We start from the raw sequence: 21,342 nt of genomic DNA on the forward strand, positions 1-21,342 counted from the left end.
AAGTAACCAATTTCATCTATCGATGATAGTAAATTTTCCAAATATTGATATTTTGGTTGTTGAAGCGATTTTGAATATATGTATAAATTTTCAAAGCGTATGCCGTTTGGACTTTCTATCAAGCTTATCAACAAGTTAGTTTTACCGCAATTCGAAGGGCCGCAAATGAGACCGCGTATTGTATTCGGTAACATTTTTCCATGTTTGTGTATTTCTTTTTCAGGCATTAGTCTATTGTCAAAATTTGTTACTTTAATTACCGTTGGTTGTAGCACGAATCGCATGACTTGTCTAATCAGACTTAACGATACTTTATGAGGAGGAAGAGGGTGAGGAGAGCCTATTTATAGATGCGCATCAAATCGAAACCGCTCAGTGTCAAACATGTTTCTTTCACTGTCGGATGACTGTGATATTCTCAACCTTACCTCAGAACAGTTGCAATATATACCGAAGATTATTTTATTGAAACAGTTTGGTCGTTACGTGGAACGTCTGTGGGACAAACTTCCGGAATATATAAAGGCTGATTCGGAGGTTCAGACCTATCGTCGCTGTTTCGAACATTACAATCGACCGTGGCAACGAACGCACATTGACGGTCCAGCGCCGATGATAAAAGATTGTTACGAATGTCAGCGAAAACCGTAAGAGGCTGTGGTCTGTTGAATCGCGCGATAAACGCACTCCCTATCGAATTACATATTCCTGGATATCAGTTTTGCGGACCGGGAACTCGTTTACAAGAACGATTGGTTAGAGGCGATCGAGGCATCAACCCATTGGACGTCGCGTGTCGCGAACACGATTTAGCTTACTCGCGAAGCAACAACCTCGGCGAACGACACGTAGCGGATAGTATACTAGCTGCGAGGGCGCGGGAACGTATTACCGCGAAAGATTCGAATTTTGGCGAAAGAGCAGCCGCCACGGCCGTTTGGACGGTCATGAAAGCAAAGACGAAAATGGGTATGGGGATGAAAAAGTCGTCGACGAAGAAAAAGATTACGAAAAAACGAATACTTCCGGTAGCGAAACGCGGAGGCGTATTACCGATTCTACCAGTGTTGGGTGCTCTCGGATCTCTGATTGGTGGAGCGGCTGGTGTAGCGAAGATGGTAAACGACGGAAAATCTACGCAACGTCAGTTTCAAGAGATGCTACGTCACAATCGCGCCATGGAAGGTCGCGGATTGTATCTCGCGCCATACAAATACGGACGAGGAATCTCAATGAGAAAGAAGAAGAAAAAAAAAACGTCAAAGAGACACTAAAAATGCCAAAGGGTGCAACTACCAACGTACAACTGCTGCAACTAGCAAAACGTATGCGCATTCCGTATTTTAGAGGCGTTTTTATGCGTGACTCATTACCGATCGGTGGTATATATCGAAACGAGAGCGGTATCATAAATTTGGATAACGCTAAAGGCTCGGGTACTCACTGGGTAGCGTATGCAAAGAGAGGGAATCGCGCTATATATTTTGACAGTTTTGGCAATCTTCGCCCGCCGAATGAATTGATACGATATTTAAATGTGTCAAAAATAGATTATAATCATACATCCTATCAAACTTATAATCAAAGCATCTGCGGACAATTGTGCTTGCAGTTTCTCCGAACGGTCGATGCACGCGAATTTAAATTTTAACACATACACATTATATGTATGAAAACACATTTTGAATAAAAATTATATATTAAACATATATATCGCTATGTATCTTCTTTATAAAATCCTATCCTTCTTCCTGTATATTATATAATAATAATAATAATAATAATAATATGTTACATTGATATATTTTTTAATCGAAATGTATAGTTTATTGGAAATGTGTCAAGAATACTTTTAATATCTTAATAAGTTACGTTTATATTTCTTTTACTGCAACCTTTTCCTTTGCTCTCTCTCTCTCTCTCCTTTCCTTACACATCATACTCTCCTTGTGCTACGTCTATAGCGCTGCCCTTTTCCCACCATTATGCTCTCCTTGTCCTACGTCTATAGCGCCTTCCTTCTTACACCACGTCGTACTCTCCTTGTCATACGCTCTATTGTGCTTGCAGTTTTTCCGAGCGGTCGATGCACGCGAATTTAAAGACATACATTCCGCTATTTAATTTAGTATTCGTTAAACAGTTTGGTCAACATGTCTATGACATTCACGCTGACTGGGAAGAGCAGCGTTCTCGCGGCAAATTACTCGCCCACCGTAGATTTAAGCGATGGTGAATACGAACTCGGTCTAGTGGATTTTGAGAGTTATCACACGATATCGAACGTGAATTCCTCGAATAATAAATTTTACTTTGGCAAAGACGATGCTGAAATTACGATTCCCAAGGGATCGTACGAGCTGCAAGCGATACATGAATTTTTAAAAAAAACAATTTCACGAAAACGTTCGCAACACGCAGTTCGTGATGGTGATAAAAAACAAACTGACGACGATGACTTCGAGGCTGGAGAATGGCCGATAGTGCTCCGCGCTAATTACAATACGATGCGGAGCGAGATTAAATGCGCCTACAGAATAAATTTTAGCAAGCCTAACAACATTGGATCGCTGCTAGGATTCTCGAACCGTATACTGCAGCCGCGAAAATGGTACGAGTCGGACGTGCCGATTAACATTATCAACGTGAACATTATCCGCGTCGAATGTAATGTCACCGCGGGTGCGTACAACAACGGTAAACTCGTTCATACGATACATGAATTTTCACCGAGGGTACCTCCAGGATATAAGATATCGGAAACACCGGCGCACATCATTTACCTACCGATCATCGTACGGAGCATTACGGATTTAACGTTACGCGTTGTCGATCAGGAAGGACGATTACTCGATTTTCGAGGAGAAGAGATCACCATTAGAGTGCATGTACGACAGCGACAAAATTAGCGTGTGATGCTCGTGCTGAACGGATCGAAAGACGTGAGAGACAACACAATTTTTACGACGCCCGTGACGACAACAACAACAACAACAACATCGAGATTTGCTAATACGCAATCATCTTGCGCTAAGAAAAAGAAATTGAACGCATCAAACGTTGCGTTTTTACAATCTTTGGGATTCGCGGTGCGAAACATTTGAACGATGACTGACATTCTCAACATCGCGGACGAACCGATCTTTGACGATCGCATCGTCAAGATTGAGACTCACGCATACAACCCATTCGCCAACACAACGTTCGGACACAGTGACGAGATAAGAATACCCATACAACAACAGGATCTGTATACATTACCGTACGAGAGTTTCTTATACATCGAGGGAGAATTGAAGATAAAAAATCCAACTGACGGATCTAATGTGGTACTGCAAAATAATTGCGTAGCATTCATGTTTGACGAGATTCGATACGAACTCAATGGCGTGGAGATTGATCGCAACAGAAACGTGGGAATAACGAGTATGCTCAAAAACTATGTAACAATATCATCCGATAAAAGCGTGATTATGAGAAATGCTGGCTGGAGTGATCCAACTACTGTAAATGGACATTTTAATTTTTGCGTACCGCTCTACATGTTATTGGGATTTTGCGAGGATTACAGACGCATAGTAATTAACGCTCGTCACGAGTTGATCTTAATACGATCGCGCAATGACAACAATTGTCTGGTTGGAGCTTCGGTGGTGGAGCCTGTGATCAACATATTCAAGATACAATGGCGAATGCCACATGTGCTGTTGAGTGAAATTAAGAAGTTGTCTATGCTGCGCGCTCTGGAAAGCGGACGCTACCTCAGCATGGGTTTTCGCTCGTGGGATCTGTACGAGTTTCCGCTGTTGCAGCGTACAACCAAGCATTCGTGGGCCATTAAGACCGCGACTCAGCTGGAGAAACCACGATACGTTATCTTTGCTCTGCAGACAGGTCGGAAGAATGTTATGCTCGAGGATATGAGTAAATTCGACGACTGCAAATTAACAAACGTGAAACTTTATCTGAACTCGGAATGTTATCCGTACGACGATATGAATCTGGATTTCGATAAAAACAGATGGTCGATTCTATACGACACGTACGCGCGTTTCTGCAAAAACTATTACGGATACGAGTACCTCGAACCGAGCCTCACCGTCTCACTGTTTCTACTTTACGGTCCGTTTGTAATCATCGATTGTTCTCGACAAAACGAATCGGTGAAAAATGCTACCGTAGACGTAAGAATAGAATTTGATTGTAAAGAAAATGTGCCGGCAAACACTACCGCTTATTGTCTCATTTTGCATGATCGCGTTGTCGAATACAATCCTCTAACGAACGTAGTACGTAAAATTACATGAATCAACACTAGCAGGAACGCTCGTCTTATCAGCCAGCCAACCAACCAACGTTCAATTCTTCTGTAAACGAAATTGGAGAATCACATACCGGATCATATAACATAAAAACTTGCGATACTCGATGATTAACGTCAGTCGTTCGTCGTCGTAGTTCTCGCTAATATCTCTTCATTATGGTTGTGCCAACGTTTGTGGATCTTCAAGGATTTATCGTTGGAGGAAAGTTTATCGTGAAAGAAATTGCGATTTTGACGAAGGGATCTGTACTCTCTCATTATATTTTTACGAGTCTTACACCATTTCGTTTGCTCACGAGGTCTGAGAGATCTCAGGTTGCATGGTTGGTTGGAAAACATCATAATCTGCAATGGGAAGATGGAAACGTTCCATACTACATGGCTAAACGTTTAATCACTGAGGCTGTGACGTTGAAAGATACATCTTCTCGAGTGTATGTCAAAGGACATGAAAAACGAGAATGGTTGGCAAATTTACTGGAAGACGATGCGAGAATCGGTCTTATTATCGAGACATTGGATAACGACTATGACGACGTTCCTGCTTTAGATAAATTAGATGCTACTCTGCGTTGCGATAGACATGTACGAAATTGCGCTTTACAAAATGTATTTAAAATATTCAATTGGTGGTCGAATCATCATCATGAAGGTTCAATCAACCCATATTTACATTAAAAAACTATAGTTCAAGTATTATTTTCTATATTCTGTAATTAAATTTTTTTAATTTTAAATAAATTTGGAATTTTTATACATTTATATATTTCTTTTACTTGTCACCTTCTTTCCTTACCATCATGCTCTCTCCTTTCCTTACACATCATACTCTCCTTGTCCTACGTCTATAGCGCTGTCCTTTTCTCACCATGCGCGCTCTCCTTCCTCTCTATTCTTTCTCTCACCATGCACGCTATTCTTTTCTCTCGCACCCATATCTCCTTTTCCTACCATCGTGCTCTCCTTGTCATACACATACACCACATCGTACTATAGAACGCCTGATTATATTTATTATTTACATTTATAGTCAAATATACATGATAATGCCCACCCACTGTGCGGCACGTTATTCTTTAGCGCAAACATCCGTACCGTCAACGGTCTGTTTATGTTATCATTTAGCCAAAAATTTTATCTCACGCTTTGGCGTAATAACATTTAACATTATAAAAAAAAAACTTAACATGCTAAAATTATCTTTTTTCTCGCGTACGCGTTAGACTCCGTCTTATCGCGCCTCCGCTATCCTCCTTCCTCTCTATTCTTTCTCTCGCTATCCTTCTTCATCTCTATTCTTTTCTCTCGCACTCATATCTCCTTTTCCTACCATCATGCTCTCCTTTTCTTACCATCATACCCTCCTTTTCCTATCATCATGCACTCCCTTGTCATACACATACAGCGCTTTCCTTCTCACACCACGTCATACTCTCCTTGTCCTACGCTATATAGAACGCCTATCGCACCGTATCCCTCTAACGCGTTGCGAACGCTATCGCACCGTCTCCCTCTACCGCGTTGCGAACGCTATCGCACCGTCTCCCTCTACCGCGTTGCGAACGTCTATCGCACCGTCTCCCTCTACCACGTTGCGGACGTCTATCGCACCGTCTCCCTCTACCACGTTGCGAACGTCTATCGCACCGTCTCCCTCTACCACGTTGCGGACGTCTATCGCACCGTCTCCCTCTACCGCGTTGCGGACGTCCTCTACCGCGTTGCGAACGTCTATCGCACCGTCTCCCTCTACCACGTTGCGGACGTCTATCGCACCGTCTCCCTCTACCACGTTGCGAACGTCTATCGCACCGTCTCCCTCTACCACGTTGCGGACGTCTATCGCACCGTCTCCCTCTACCACGTTGCGAACGCTATCGCACCGTCTCCCTCTACCACGTTGCGAACGCTATCGCACCGTCTCCCTCTACCGCCTTGCGAACGCTATCGCACCGTCTCCCTCTACCGCCTTGCGAACGTCTATTATTGCAAATATACATTATGAATAAACAGAGTAGGGTGATTATTTTATCTATAACAGTTGACATTCCTCTCTCTCACCGTCAGACCTCCGCAGTCAGTCGGAGAGGACACTCCCTCCACGTGCGGAACCATATGTATGCCCCTCCCCCTCCCCCTCCCCCTCTCAATCAGGGGATGTTTGGTACCACCCTCCCCCCTTAATCTGGGGGGTGGGGCATTTGGTACCTCCCCCTTCCCCCTCAGTCTAGGGGGGACATTTGCCCCTTCCCCCGCGATTGAGGGGGACTCCCCCCCGTCAGTGCGGGGGGGGCGAGGTACCTCGCCTCGTCCCCCCCGCTTACCTCACCCCCCTCATATCCCTGGATTAGATCTCTCTTATATTATCTACTTATCTACAACATGTCATCGATAATGATCCAGATTCTGATACTGATTCTGATCAGTAATTGTAAGTAATTCTGATGTGTAAGTATTCTTTTTCAAATTATGAAAATATTAATAAATTTTTTTTTCTGTTATGCAGGAACCCTACCTGGACGCCACCACCACCGCCCGGTTATCCCCTCCAGCGCCTCGCAGTAGCAATCGCCGTCATGCCGTACCGCTCGACCATCGTCATGCAATCTTTTTTATATCTTTTTTTTATTTTTAAATTCACACACACACACACACACAGATTTTTATAAATAAACACACACACACTTTTTAAATAAAAAAATTATGTTAAACACATATAATTGCTTGCTTGCGCTTCCTTCATCTATCCCATCCTTCTTCCTTCATATACTAGATATAATTAGATATAATAACTTAATATTTAATATAAAAAAAAATTATAAAAAGAAAGAAAGAAAAAAATTATAAGAAGAAAAAAAGAAAAAAAAATTATAAAAAGAAAAAAATTATAAAAAGAAAAAAAGAAAAAAAAAGAAAAAAAGAAAAAAAAATTCTCTGTTTGCGTTCTCGCTCTCCTTCGCCTCGCGCTATCTCTTTCTTTCCTAGCGTTTACTCTCTCACTCTCCTTCGCCTCGCGCTATCTCTTTCTTTCCTAGCGCTTACTCTCTCGCGGTCCCTAGTTTCGCATTCTCCCTTCCCAGCATGACGTCATCCCCCGCAACGAGCTACGTATGAGAACTGGGACTGTTTACGGGTGGGAGGAAGCACGGATGGGAAATGCGTGCGAATAAATTATATCATGATTTAAATTTAAAAAAAAACTTTATTCTTCTCTTTTATATTTTTTTTTTATTATTACATATTGTGACTAAAAACTAAAGCTGCCAGTTCGCAATCGACGAGTTGATGTTTATTGAAGGCGTCGCTGGCGCGTATTACATTTGATACTTCTTTATTATCCGTTATAGTGGACGCGATATTGGAGAATTGTGTAAACTTAGTATCGACTGTCTCGGTGATTCTAACCAATCGATCAAAGGTTACATCGATGCATTGATCGAGATTAAACATACAGTGTAACGTCGGTTCAATCATCATCATGCGTACGTTTAAAGATTCGAGACTTATAAGTTTAGTATCGTTAATCGTATGAACTCGCACTGTTAGCGGTCCAACGCTTATAAAATTATAGGTATCTTTAGAGTCCTTTCGCAGTAAATCGTGAATATTGCGACGTTGCTCGTAGAGTCCCTTCCACGTTTCGAGAGATAATACCAGTTCCTTTCCTTGATGATCTCCTATGACAATTTCCACGTAACTCGGTGTACCCACGTTGATACCAATTTCAAGGAATTTGAATTCCGTGGTTGTCAATGCGTATCGTCTACTTAGTATACGAATCGCACGACGCTTCAACGAAATGCTGTAGAAAAATAAAATAAAAAAAATTAGTTTAAAAACAATTTGTGAAAAAATAGAAAGAAGTTAAACAAAAACTTACTTGTCACATTTGTTCTCAAACAATGGAGTTTTATAACGATTCGGTACGTAATTATTCACGCTTCTGCTGGGGCCGCCACTGCTTCTTTCGACGTAGTACATATTTCCAGATTTCAAAAGTGGAACACTTTCACGAACGGTTAACGCAACACTGACCGTATGAAGAATCAAATATACGTGACATCCCGTTTTTCAAAGTAGTGGGAGATTAGTGGTAAATGTGGTGGGAGATTCTAAAATACTTTAGTGCTCTGAAATTTTTAGAAGGGAGAGAGAGACGATACTCGGATAAAAAGAATTCTTAAATGACTCGTGAGGGAGGGAGGGAATGAGGAGGGGGAATAAGAAATAAAACATATTAGTGTTTAAATATTTTATTTTTCCAAATCTTGCAATTCTTTCTGGCGTTGCGACCACCAGTTAAATATTTTGAATACATTTTGTAATGCGCAATTCTTAACATGTTTTTCACATCGTATAGTATTTTTAACATCTAGATTATTTAGAGATTCGATATCGTCGTAATCAGCATCCAAGGTCTCAATGATTAAATTTTCTCTCGCATCGTCGCCGAGCATATTAGCAAGCCATTCTCGTTTCTGGCATCCTTTAACGTATACGATACACTGCATTTTATCATCTTCTTCTTCAACTACAGCTGTTGTAATCAATCGTTTCGCCATGCTGTACGCAACGATTCCATCCTCCCATTGTAGTCCATGATGATTCGCCATCAACCATGAAGCTTGACACTTTTCGGATTTTGTAAGGAGATGCCATGGTATAGGACTCCGAAAAATGTAGTGTGCGAGAACAGTTCCTCTTCTCAGCACCGCCACCTCCTTTGCGATGAATTTATTCGAAACGACAAATCCTTGCAGATCGACAAACGTTGGTACAGACATGATGAGATCTCTTTTCGTCAGTTAAGAAGAATGACAACCATCTCGTAACACTCGGATTTATATCCAGCTTTCCCTCTCTCTAAATTATTGTTGCAAACACTTAGGTAATTTTGCGCACAACGTTGGTCAACGGGTTGTACTGGATTACGCGATCGTGTATGATGAGACAGTACGCAGTCGTATTATTAGCCACATTCTCCTTACACTCAAATTCCAATCGCACATCCACGATTGCACTCTTGACCGATTCGTTTTGTCGAGAACAATCGATGATCACAAACGGACCGTACTGTAGAAACAGTGAGACAGTGAGACTCGGTTCGAGGTACTCGTATCCGTAATAGTTTTTGCAGAAACGCGCGTACGTATCGTACAGAATCGACCATCTGTTTTTATCGAAATCCAGATTCATGTCATCGTACGGATAACATTCCGAGTTCAGATAGAGTTTCACGTTTGTTAATTTACAGTCGTCGAATTTACTCGCATCTTCGGACATAACATTCTTCCGGCCTGTCTGCAGAGCAAAGATAACGTATCGTGGTTTCTCCAGCTGAGTCGCGGTCTTAATGGCCCACGAATGTTTGGTTGTACGCTGCAACAGCGGAAACTCGTACAGATCCCACGAGCGAAAACCCATGCTGAGGTAGCGTCCACTTTCCAGAGCGCGCAGCATAGACAGTTTTTTAATTTCACTCAACAACACATGTGGCATTCGCCATTGTATCTTGAATATGTTGATCACAGGATCCAGCTCCAAGCTCCAAGCAGACAATTGTTGTCATTGCGCGATCGTATTAAGATCAATTCGTGACGAGCGTTAATTACTATGCGTCTGTAATCCTCGCAAAATCCCAATAACATGTAGAGCGGTACGCAAAAATTAAAGTGTCCATCCACAATAGTTGGCTCACTCCAGCCAGCATTTCTCATAATCACGCTTCTATCGGATGATATTGTTACATAGTTTTTGAGCATACTTGTTATTCCCACGTTTCTATTTCGATCAATCTCCACACCATCGAGTTCATATCGAATCTCGTCAAACATGAATGCAACGCAATTATTTTGCAGTACTACATTGAATCCTCCAGCTGGCTTCTTTATCTTTAATTCTCCCTCGATGTATAAGAAACTCTCGTACGGCAATGTATACAGATCCTGTTGTTGTATGGGTATTCTTATCTCATCACTGTGTCCGAACGTTGTGTTGGCGAATGGGTTATAGGAGTGAGTCTCAATCTTGACGATGCGATCGTCAAAGATTGGCTCATCCGCGATGTCGAGAATGTCAGTCATCGTTTAAATGTTTCGCACCACGAATCCCAAAGATTGTAAAAACGCAACGTTTGATGCGTTCAATTTCTTTTTCTTAGTGCCGGATGATTGGATATTAGCAAATGTCGATGTTGTTGTCGCTGACGTCGTAAAGATTGTATTGTCTCTCACGTCTTTCGATCCGTTCAACACGAGCATCACACGCTAATTTTACCGCCGCCGCCGTACATGCAATCTAATGGTGATCTCTTCTCCTCGAAAATCGAGTAATCGTCCTTCCTGGTCGACAACGCGTAACGTTAAATCCGTAATGCACCGCACGATGATCGGTAGGTAAATGATGTTCGCCAGTGTTTCCGATATCTTATATCCTGGTGGTACCCTCGGTGAAAATTCGTGTATCGTATGAACGAGTTTGCCGTTGTTGTACGCACCCGCGGTCACATTACATTCGACGCGGATAATGTTCATGTTGATAATGTTAATCGGCACGTCCGACTCGTACCATTTTCGCGGCTGCAGTATACGGTTCGAGAATCCTAGCAGCGATCCAATATTGTTAGGCTTGCTAAAATTTAATCTGTAGGCGCATTTGATCTCGCTCCTCATCGTATTGTAATTAGCGCGGAGCACTATAGGCCATTCTCCAGGCTCAAAGTTATCGTCGTCGTCAGTGTGTTTTTTATCACCATCACGAACTGTGTGTTGCGAACGTTTTCGTAAAATTGTATGTTTCAAAAATTCATTTATCGCTTGCAGCTCGTACGATCCCTCGGGAATCGTAATTTCCGCATCGTCTTTGCCAAAGTAAAATTTATTATTCGAGGAATTCACGTTCGATATCGTGTGATAACTTTCAAAATCCGCTAGACCAAGCTCGTATTCACCGTCGCTTAAATCTACGTTGGGAAAGTAGTTTGCCGCGAGAACGCTGCTCTTTCCAGTCAGCGTGAATGTCATAGACATGTTGGCCAAACTGTTTAACGAATACTAAGTTAAATAGCACAATGTATGTCTTTAAATTCGCGTGCATCGACCGTTCGGAGAAACTGCAAGCACAATTGTCCACAGATGCTTTGATTATAAGTTTGATAGGATGTGTGATTATATTCTATTTTTGTCACATTTAAATATCGCACCAATTCATTCGGCGGTCGAAGATTGCCAAAACTATCAAAATATATAGCACAATTCCCCCTCTTTGCATACGCTACCCAGTGAGTACCCGAGCCTTTAGCGTTATCCAAATTTATGATCCCGCTCTCGTTTCGATATATACCACCGATCGGTAATGAGTTACGCATAAAAACACCTCTAAAATATGGAATGTGCATACGTTTGCTAGTTGCAGCAATTGTACGTTGGTAGTTACGCCCTCTGGCATTTTTAGCGTCTCTTTAATGTTTTTTTTTTTTCTTCTTTTTCATTGAGACTCCTCGTCCGTATTTGTATGGTGCGAGATACAATCCGCGACCTTCCATGGCACGATTGTGACGTAGCATTTCTTGAAACTGATGTTGTGTAGCTTTTCCATCGTTCACCATCTTTGCTACACCAGCCGCTCCACCAATCAGAGATCCGAGAGCGCCCAACAATGGTAGAATCGGTAATACACCCCCGCGTTTCGCTACCGGAAGTATTCGTTTTTTCACCATCTTTTTCTTCGTTTTCGTCTTTAGACCCATACCGAACTTCGTTTTGGTTTTCATCGCTGTCCAGACAGCTGTGGCTGCGGCTCTCTCACCGAGAGACGAATCTTTCGCAGTGATGCGAGTTTGCGCCTTTTTGGCGAGTATCCTATCCGTCGCGTGTCTTTTGGCAAGATCGTTACTCCGAAAGTACGCTATATCGTGTTCACGACACGCTGCGTCCAATGGGTTGATACCTCGATCACCTCTAGCCAATCGTTCTTCTAGCCGCGTGCCCGGACCGCAAAACTGGTATCCAGGAATATGTAATTCGATAGGAAGCGCGTTTATTGCACGATTTAATAGACCTCTGCTTATTTGCGTTGACATTCACGACAATCTTTTATCATTGGCGCTGGACCGGTCAATGTGCGTTTGTTGCCACGGTTGATTGTAATGTTCGAAACAGCGACGATAGGTCTGAACCTCCGAATCCGCCTTTATGTATTCCGGAAGTTTGTCCCACACGTAGTGGACGTGATTGCCACACATTCGCAATAAAACTGCTTTAGATACAAACTGTAGCTGTTCGGCACTCAAATCGAGAATATCGTAAGGACTTGATAGCAGGACAAACATTTTTTCGTTACTGAACACTTTGTAGTTCCACGCAGCTATAAATAGACAGGCGTGCGATCCGAATCGGAAGTGGGAAAATGAAATTCGTGCGACAACCTTTCGCGATACGCGTGACAAATTACGACGTCAGATTACGCTCGATGGGTGACAATGCGGAGATGCGTAGACACGGTACGATGCTGCCGAATACTATACGCGCAATCGTTTGCGGCCCCTCGAATTGCGGTAAAACTAACGTGTTAATTAGTTTGATAGAAAGCCCGCACGGCGTCCGCTTTGAAAATGTGTACGTGTATTCAAAGTCACTGCAACAGCCAAAATATCAATATTTGGAGAATTTGTTAACGTCGATCGATGAAATCGGCTATTTTACATTCTCCAATAACAGTGACGTCATTCCACCGAGCGAAGCACGTCCAAACTCGATTTTCGTTTTCGATGACGTGGCGTGCGACAAACAAAATACGATAAGAGAATATTTCTCAATGGGACGCCACTCGAACGTCGACTGCTTCTATCTCTGCCAGACATACGCGAGAATACCGAAACATCTTTTACGCGACAATGCGAACCTGCTAATCTTGTTTAAACAGGATGGCACCAACTTGAAACACGTGTACAACGATCACGTGAATACCGACATGTCATACGAGGATTTCAGTGAGTTATGTCGTACTTGTTGGCAGCAAAAGTATGGATTTCTCGTGATAGACAAGGATAGCTTGCTTACAAACGGGCGATACAGAAACGGATTTAACGTGTTTGCGATACCACAAAATGATTAGTCGTTGCCTACATTCTGTCGTGAAGGGTGAAACGCGAGCGTTCAACACTCTCTATCGATATGGCTGGGAGCGACAATATTCGCGAGCGTGAAAAGATGGCGAAGGAGATTGCGAAAACGAGCGAATCGATCCGCAAGAAACATCGCGCTTTGAAGACCGGTAACATCGATGACGATATCGCGGTCAAGACCCATTTTAAACCTATTATCGAGCCGCTGCAAAAGATTGTCGACAACTCGTTCGCGGTGAAAAATAAGTCGGAGAGTAGCGCAAAGATTAAAATCAAGCGATACAAGGAGGATGAGAAGGAAGAGGCTAAAGATGAGGAGGTAGAGAAAGAGGAAGAGGAAGATGCGACACCGAAAAAAAGAAAACGATCGGACGTTTTACTGTATGAACCGTCGATAGCCTCTACGCCGTTAACCGCACCAACAAGCGTAAACGAAGATGTTTTCGAAACCTCGGGCAACATGCTCGAATCATCGTTTTTTCGAAACAAGTTACAAACGCCGGAAGTTCAAGAAACGTTGCGGGAGTACTTTGGGCAAAAGTACATAGGCGCTTTGTTTAGTGGCGAAAAAAATCACGAGATTGATCATGTGTATGGAGTCTATTTTGACAGAAAGAATGAACTGCGACTCGGCAACAAACAATTCAACATCAACAAAGATGACTCTATTATCATAGACGACATGCGGTACATTGGAACGCCAGGATTGTACGAGCTGATCTTCAAGAGAATTCCCGATGACAAACTTTACACGAGGGGGGACGATTTGGAAAAATACAAGAGCATATTATTGGTGACGAACGCGCATAGACGCGATTATGATGCGCAGGGCCATTTGAAGGGTAACAGGGGGTACAAGTACAAACATATAATTGCACCGTTGATGTCGCTCGAATCGAAAAATACAAAATCTGGAGGGGAGATATCTATGCCTCGCGCTATGACGCTAACCAACAATATGATTGATTACGTGCACTGGGACGATCCCAACGAACTAGTAGATCGGCTACGATTGCTCAACGCTTCGCGCCAAGCTGGTCACAACGCTCACGACAACGAGATCCAGTCGATCATCGAGGAACTTCGTGAAGCAGGAATTATTATAAATTAAATGGTGTCTCGACAAAACTAATCAGTCGATCAGCGTTGCGTGACACTTTACAAAGCATCAGAAAAAATGCCTATCAACAAATTTGGATTATTCGATCCAAGAAATGATGCAACCGGCACAAACGGTTCTTGGGATAGATTGGTAAAAAGTTATGTGCACGAAAACGCTTTGTGTCGCGTCGTTACAGACTTCGATGCAAGGTCACGTAAGATTCGCCGTGTAGCGCAACCAGAGGCTGACACCGATGCCGTCAACAAACTGTACGTGGAGTCCTGCGTTAAAAGATTAATGAATCAACAGAAAGAATCAGACGAGAAGCTGATTTCGCTTGAGAAGGACGTGCGAGCAATACAGATTGTGCTAAACGAACTTCAACGCCCGGCTAACGCTAACTCAGAAACAGCTATCAAACCTAAATGAGCATCAGTGAACGGGTTAGGAGCGGCTATCAAACGATTATCGAACAGCTACGAAGGATTATAGAACGGCTGCGAACAATTATCGAACAACTACGAAGAATTATCGAACTGCTATCTAAACTACAATGAGTGGCAGTGGCAGTGGCAGTGAACGACCTAGCAGCAGCTGCAACAGCTTCGAACGAGGCTATCAGCATCTCAAGCAGGGCTGCGAACGAAAACGCTTTGTGTCGCGTCGTTACAGACTTCGATGCAAGGTCACGTAAGATTCGCCGTGTAGCGCAACCAGAGGCTGACACCGATGCCGTCAACAAACTGTACGTGGAGTCCTGCGTTAAAAGATTAATGAATCAACAGAAAGAATCAGACGAGAAGCTGATTTCGCTTGAGAAGGACGTGCGAGCAATACAGATTGTGCTAAACGAACTTCAACGCCCGGCTAACGCTAACTCAGAAACAGCTATCAAACCTAAATGAGCATCAGTGAACGGGTTAGGAGCGGCTATCAAACGATTATCGAACAGCTACGAAGGATTATAGAACGGCTGCGAACAATTATCGAACAACTACGAAGAATTATCGAACTGCTATCTAAACTACAATGAGTGGCAGTGGCAGTGGCAGTGAACGACCTAGCAGCAGCTGCAACAGCTTCGAACGAGGCTATCAGCATCTCAAGCAGGGCTGCGAACGAGGCTACGAACACGTTCTTAACGGCTACACTCAAGGTTACAAACAACTCAAGAACTCCTACGATCGGTCAAAAGACGTCTGTGAACGAGGCTACGAACGGGTCAGAAGCGGCTACGAACGAGTCAAAAACGACTGTGAAAAAGGCTGCGAACGGGTCAAGAACGATTTTCGAATGGGTGAAGGACGGCGATGAACAGGTCAAGAACAGGCCAAGAACAGGCCAAGAACAGGTCAAGAACAGGTCAAGAACAGGTCAAGAACAGGTCAAAACAGGTCAGAACAGGTCAAGAACCGGTCAGAACAGGCCAAGAACAGGTCAAGAACAGGCCAAGAACAGGTCAGAACAGGTCAAGAACAGGTCAAGAACAGGTCAAAACAGGTCAAGAACGGCTATTAAAGGCGATAAACGAAAATGAGTGAAAAAAATGTTAACAACAAACGGACATCGAGAAAAACTGACAAAGCAAAGAATCAACATAGTTTGGAGAGACGACAGTTGGTGAACGAACTGCATGCGCCAGCGAGAAAAAATTTTCCCCGAAGACACGTCATAGTGCGGGGATACGATGATCTGTGGCAAGCCGACATCGTCGAGATGCGTCCGTATTCTCGTTTCAACAAAGGTTACCACTACATACTCACCGTCATCGATGTGTTGAGCAAGTATGCATGGGCTGCACCACTCAAGAGTAAAGGTGGAAGGGAGACGGCTGATGCAATCGCCAAAATAATTCGAGATAGCAAGAGATGCCCGAAAAACATACAAACTGATAACGGGAAGGAATTTTACAATACCGATGTGCAACGGCTTATACGGAAACATAACATTAATCACTATTCCACATATTCGGTATTGAAGGCGTCTGTCGTCGAGCGATTCAATCGCACGCTGAAGAACGACATGTGGAAGATGTTTACGCTGAACGGAACTTACAAGTGGATTGACGCGCTATCCCGACTCGTTGCAGAATATAACGCGCGAAAACATCGCACTATCAATATGAGACCTATCGATGTTAGGTACTCCCACGATCGCTGATAGACTTTTAAATACTGTATACAACAGTATAAAAATTGCTGCTCCTGCAAAGTTTAAAGTAGGTGACCTGGTACGCGTTAGCAAATACAAAAAACTTTTCGAAAAGGGTTACACGCCAAATTGGACAACCGAGGTGTTTAAGATTGTTAAAGTGCAACATACTAATCCCGTAACATATCTACTCGAGGATTATCGCAAAAAATCTATCGCTGGAGCATTTTACGAGCACGAGTTGCATCGCGCGAATTATCCAGATGTGTATCTCGTGGAGAAAGTACTGCGCAGGAGGGGTGACGAGGTTTACGTGAAATGGTTGGGATTTGATAGCTCGCACAATTCTTGGGTACATAAGGATCATGTAATTTAATTTTATAAGAAATACAATGTATTCAATATAAAAAATATATGAAATATTTGAAATATACAAAATCTTTATTAATAGATCCTTTCCAATAGTCATTACAATATATAAAAAAAAAATATGAAATATACATACAAGAAAAAAAAATCACACACACACACACACACACACACAATATATTTTATAAAGATATCTTATAATGTCCCCACGGTAACGTATCAATAGTTGTAGGTACGATATACCGCTTGTCGTCGTACGGACTTAGAGCAATTTTTGTTTCGCGAATGATGTATACCTTGTGTAATTTTGATCTTATACACGATTGACTACGCGTTATTTCAATCTCTTCGTTCAAACACCGCGTGTAATCGTCAAACGTTATCGTTCTCGCAACAACGTTACTCTTGACGCCTTTTACCTTTTTCGTATCCTTCTTACCATCCACGCGCAACGCATACATTTTTGCTCTAAGCCCGACAAATTCAGTCATTATGGTACCGTTGTTTTCATCCTTCATTAGACCCGGTACCTTTTTATTCACGAGCGGTATACCGTACGCATTGTCTATCGCATAGTCGCTCGTATCAAATCTGCTGATGTCGCGTTTCATATTCTCGTACACATCGTCGCACTCAATGTGATATATAAGACTATCCGTATCAGTGTAAATGACTTTGCATCTCTCCCGATACATTGGTACCATATAATCGTGGTGAAATTCGTACAAACATGTCTTGGATATATCGAGAATACACATACCTACGTAAATTGGTTTGTAGAATTTCACCTCAAGTTTACGTAATTCTACAGCGATTAGATTTTCCGAAAAAATGCTTCTGCTATGAAAATTTGGTTTTGCAATCAATGTCTCTGCGCCGTACCTTCCGTCCCATTTTGTTAAAAGTTTAACATCTACGCGATTGCGCACATTTTCCATCGTTTTGCCAAACACTGCATTATTCATTAGTTTGTACAAATTTTTTTCAAAATCATTTTTTGCCAGTGTTCTAAATTTTGTGTTGAGTTCTATATAAGTACGGAGCCACGGAGATTGAGTGAATTGTAATATACGATGAATTTTTGTAACACGAAGACCGTGACGTGAACATTGCTGCAGGTTGCGGTAGTGTATCACGTAACGCTTCTTATCGTATACGGTTGCGAGAAGCTTGCCCTCGCGCTTGCCGGGTGGTGTGTCGTGTGTCGGACAAAACGGTAGGTCAGTGTGCGAATCGTGAAGATGCTGCGGATACTCGAGATCGACTTCGAGGATGTAGCCTGTAGACGAATCGAGCGCGATCGATGATACATCAAAATTGGAAACATTATCGACCCACTGAAAATCGGCGTAGGGCAATGGTTGACACATTGCCCATCCGTATAAATTATTAACATCGAAATACATCAAGTACGTTGATGGTTTTGATAAGTCATACGACTGCATGTACTTGTTATTAGCACGCGCGTACCTGTTGGAACATTGACTCAGACCACCGCGTATACCTCGTTCGATAAACATAACCATGTCAATGTCTGTGAGTAATTCAAATATAATTTTCGTATACTTTAACATGGCGTCCCACGTGTAACCGGGAAGAGTATAGTAATACGCGGGGTCGAGTCCATAACTCTTGATACAACTCTCTCGGAAATTTTCAAAAATGTCTGCTAATAACAAAACATCGATTTTTAAATACAGATCGCTATATTCGCCTAGCGTTCGAATGGAGAATCGCTTCCACACAATCTCAGCGTGCGCGTAATCGTTCTCAGATACTGTGTTACCTGTCAAGGAACTGTAAAATGATTCTCGTGATGGTAAACACGCATCTTGCAATTTATCTACGCAGTCAATGTACTCGTACGAGAAGACACCTTTTCTTGTTAATAAATTGAAATCTTCGGCGGATAAATTTTTATATTCCGATTGTAAAATTTTGAGTTTATCCTTGCTCAGAAAAGACGCCAATTTGTCGAGACTTGTTGTGAGAAATTTATATGAATCTATGAAACGTAATTTAATGTGATTTCCCGGTTTGTTTTTCGTACCTTTAACATGTTTTGTAAATGAAATATATTTTTCTTTTGTTATCGGAAGTAAATCGATTCCCCCTTCGAACGCTGTGGCTATTTCCTCGATTATAAAGTGAGAATCATAACCAGATAAATTGTGAAATACTATTGGAATGCAAAAAGATTCTTTGTAATTTAGATTGCAATTTGAATGCGCGGGACCTCTGTACCGCCCGGTCAAATGACAATGATCGCGTACGCGCGTATCATCTTCTACGAATGGTTTCTCACATATATGACACTGAGTCGCACTTCGAAATTCTTTCCATTCATTTTGCGTTAAATTTACCATGGGGACATTGGTTGTTAAAATATTTTCTACATGTTGCGCCAAATTTTTAAGTTCGTCGGTGAACCATGCAACGCAATTGGCTTCGCGACGAGAATAATACGCGGATAACGAATTATCGTACGAGCAATGTACATAATAAGCCATACTAAATACTTGGTGATGTTGATAAAAATTTTCTTCTTCTTTTTTCACCAAAACGCACTCCAGGTCGGCGTACACGACGAAAGGTAGTCGCTCCTTCCTGTTGTAGTTGATGAATGCGAGCCACTTATCCTTATCGCTCGGTAATCGGATAGCGCAGTCGTTCATCTTTTCACAGTCTACTGTATGTGATTGCAATTTCTCGACCGAGTGAAAATAGTGCATGCATCTGTAAAATAAAAGTTAAAATTTTTATATCCTTGTTTTAAATATTTTTAGACAGTTTTATTAAATATACGTTTCGATCGCAGATATATTTTTTAGTCTTGTGTTTGCTGAGTTGCATACTAACAAGTCTAGATAAATTCTTGATCCATGCAAAATGTCCGATATCTTGCGCATCTTGCACGTAGAGCAAGTTGATGTGCTTGTCTCTCTTTTGCTCCGTAAGGTGAATAGGGACAATGTTTTCGTTTTCAAAACTGTACACGTTGATTGAAATGTCATTATAAATTTCAAATTTTTTAATTTGATTAAGAGTGACTGGAAACTCAATATCTTGGAAATTTAGTACTGTTGTATAATGCGGGTACGATGATTGTAGGTGTGCGCATCTTTCAGCTGGATACAGAGCAGCCACTACCGCCCACGCAAAACATGCATTGTCTTTAGATTGCACGTTAACCACTGCTCGTTTCATTATTATCTTTCGCGATAATTGCACGTAACATCCGGCGCGCATAGGATTATATTTATTTATATTTACAGTCAAATTTAGTATACGCGATAATGCCCATCCGCTATCGCGTTCCTGAAATTCTTCGAGCGATGCAAGGATTGGCTCGACGACTCGCCGCTCATACCACTCACGTAAATCGGATGTATGTAAGAGTTCACAGTTTCTCGTATTGATTGATTTATTGGCATGCTTATCGCCCGCCACAAACTCGCCGTTAAACACTGTATTCACTTTCACACTGTTATGTTTTTGCATAACGTCTCGCACGTGCTCGAGCACAATGTCACTCGCATCTTCCAAAAATTGACGAGGTTCGATGTGATTATAATTTATAACCGCACCAGTCAAGATGCGGCTCTCAAACGCCGTATCAATCTCTCGCCATATGAATCTCTCCGAGTTATTTTCACTACTATAATCACCACCACTGGGTATAAACTGTCTCTGCAATCGAGTTTTTGCACCCTCGAGTCGCGCAATTCTTGTCACCAAAGATTGTCTATTTCCGATTGAGAGTCGCGGACGCTTGACACGGCTGCGTTCTTCAAGCTCTTCGATAAACTCCTCGCAATGCTGCAGCCATCCAAAATATTCACCCAATGTGGTGACTTGTTGGGAACGCTCCAACAAGTCGCGTTCTTTCTGCTGCACGTTTTCCATTTTTTTCTCTCTCTATTTTTGTGTGCAAACATAACACATATTACGCGACATTATTATATGTAATAAAATTTGACAGCTACTGCACCATCGCATATCCACCTCATCGAGCGATGTAACTTTATGTCTCCGTATTTCGTATATTAATCTGATGTCATCTCGAAAGGTGTCCATACACGAAGCACAGAGAGCTAGAGCACCACCCGTTGAATAATAAAAGTGTATGGCGCAAATCTTACGTTGATTTTGCGCACGGAGTTGTTCATTTTCTACTACGTTGTCGTCAAAATCGGTATTACTGCAATCACTAATATAATTACTATCGTCCGACAACGCATGCTCTTCGTCTGACGACTCGTCTATTATCGC

At 42.2% G+C, this 21,342-nt stretch overlaps 2 protein-coding genes across 2 annotated transcripts; both read right to left on the bottom strand.

Annotated features, from left to right (window-relative positions):
• Positions 1-7,558: 7,558 nt before the first annotated feature.
• On the bottom strand, positions 7,559-8,176 carry LOC140673519 (uncharacterized; the record flags this gene model as incomplete). Its single annotated transcript, XM_072906495.1, has 1 exon — positions 7,559-8,176. A coding segment is annotated over one exon (618 nt), but the record flags the coding sequence as incomplete, so codon positions are not given.
• An 8,329-nt stretch (positions 8,177-16,505) lies between these two features.
• Positions 16,506-21,106, bottom strand: LOC140673520 (uncharacterized). Its single transcript, XM_072906496.1, has 2 exons — positions 19,976-21,106; positions 16,506-16,560 (listed from the first exon to the last, which is right to left on the bottom strand). The coding sequence occupies exons 1-2, from the start codon at positions 20,974-20,976 to the stop codon at positions 16,506-16,508; spliced, it is 1,056 nt and encodes a 351-aa protein (XP_072762597.1). The 5' UTR covers positions 20,977-21,106.
• Between the last annotated feature and the right edge of the window lie 236 nt (positions 21,107-21,342).

The sequence above is a fragment of the Anoplolepis gracilipes genome, chromosome 14 (genome assembly GCF_047496725.1).
Source record: "Anoplolepis gracilipes chromosome 14, ASM4749672v1, whole genome shotgun sequence".
NCBI lineage: Eukaryota > Metazoa > Arthropoda > Insecta > Hymenoptera > Formicidae > Anoplolepis > Anoplolepis gracilipes.

What these genes read in the sequence shown, in the direction of transcription:
- LOC140673520 (XM_072906496.1), bottom strand. Translation starts at nt 20,976, where the DNA reads ATGGAAAACGTGCAGCAGAAAGAACGCGACTTGTTGGAGCGTTCCCAA. An exon ending in TTGCTCTACGTGCAAGATGC is followed by an intron (nt 16,561 to 19,975) that starts GCAAGATATCGG and finishes GTCGTTCTTCAG; the next exon opens with CGTGCGATTGAATCGCTCGA.